The sequence below is a fragment of the Echinops telfairi genome, unplaced genomic scaffold (assembly GCF_000313985.2).
Source record: "Echinops telfairi isolate 266 unplaced genomic scaffold, ASM31398v2 ScPeMD7_4570;HRSCAF=5344, whole genome shotgun sequence".
Lineage (NCBI taxonomy): Eukaryota > Metazoa > Chordata > Mammalia > Afrosoricida > Tenrecidae > Echinops > Echinops telfairi.
In genome coordinates, this window is record NW_022108469.1 from 112 (window position 1) to 1494 (window position 1383).

At 36.7% G+C, this 1383-nt stretch overlaps 1 protein-coding gene across 1 annotated transcript; it reads right to left on the reverse strand.

Moving 5' to 3' along the window:
- Positions 1-268: 268 nt before the first annotated feature.
- Positions 269-742, reverse strand: LOC101663500 (SH3 domain-binding glutamic acid-rich-like protein). Its single transcript, XM_004717996.2, has one exon. The coding sequence runs from the start codon at positions 740-742 to the stop codon at positions 392-394; it is 351 nt and encodes a 116-aa protein (XP_004718053.1). The 3' UTR covers positions 269-391.
- Positions 743-1383: the final 641 nt, after the last annotated feature.

Below are 1383 nucleotides of genomic sequence, written 5' to 3' on the forward strand. Positions count from 1 at the left end.
GAGTATCAGAAAATTCCTTCATTCTTATTTTGCAATTACTTATTGTTTAACAAGTTTAGCTACAAATACAGTTAAGCTGCAATAATGATACCCAAAAAAAGCAATTGGTATTCCTTTATAAAATCATTGACGTACATACATTGCCTTGATAGATAATACTATTCCATGACATATATCTAACTTTTATTTTTATTTGTTCTCATTTAACAGTCACATTTTAATTACACATTCATTTTGGTTATTTGCATACAAAACAGAAAATAACATGTATTTTCATAGTAAGCCAATTTATTTTGAAGCCAATATAATTGTTATTGTTGTTGTTGTTTTCTATTTTATAACAGCATTGGAGATGTCCTTTTCAGGAAGTTTGAAAGGGAACGCTCAAGGTTCATGCGTGCAGCTTTTGCTTTGCCTGGGCTTCTGCTTCCTTTGAGCCAGGTGGTGCTGTCAGTCCCAAGAAGGCATATACTGCATTATTTTCTCTGGCTTCAAAAAAGGCATCATAGTCCCCACGGTACTGGCTTTCGTTAAAAATCGGTGGTGGCAAGGGGTACCCTGTAGCTGGTCGACTGTTTTCTGGTACATTTTCTCTTATCCACTTTCGGTTTTCTTCATTTGCTGCAATATCTTTTTCCTCAAACCCCATTTTGTTGGCTTCCAAGAAACCAAGCATGTCTTGCTGTTTCTTCTTAATCGCCGTAGAACCAGAAGAAGATACAATATACACCCGAACCACCATTATGGAAACCGCAGCTGTAGTAGTTTGGATGCTAGGAAGTGAGCAGACGAGCATTTAATCAGTTATACCAACCAAACCCAATGTCATTGAGCCGATGACAACTCATCACCACAGAGTAGGATCGCCTCATGTGTACACAGACACACCCACACGAGTCAAAGACGATTGTTAAAACGTTTATTAAACAAAGGTATCAAAATATTAAGTTACGGTTTCTGGGTGTATTCCGAATCTGTGTGTGTGTGTATGCTTTATCCTTGTTTTTGTCTATGACTTTTGTTCAAACCATTTTATTAGCATATACTCCAAATATCATACCATTCAATAGTTCAGTTATATGAAGCAGTGTTGTACAATCGCCACCACAATAATTTTCAAAACATTTTCTTCCTTTCTGCACTCCTTGACATCAGCTCCCAATTCCCTCCCTCCCCAGGAACCCCATTTTATTTATTGTCTCTCTAGATTCCCCTAACCTTGGTTTTGTATACCAGAAAACATAGAAAGATTCATAACAGAGAGTCAAGACACTACCAACAATAAGAAAGTACAGCAGAGATAAGCCTTTACTTGAAAACAAAACAAACAGAAAGAAACAGAAAATATCAAAAGCCAGAGCAAGTTCAAAAGGAAGATCGATT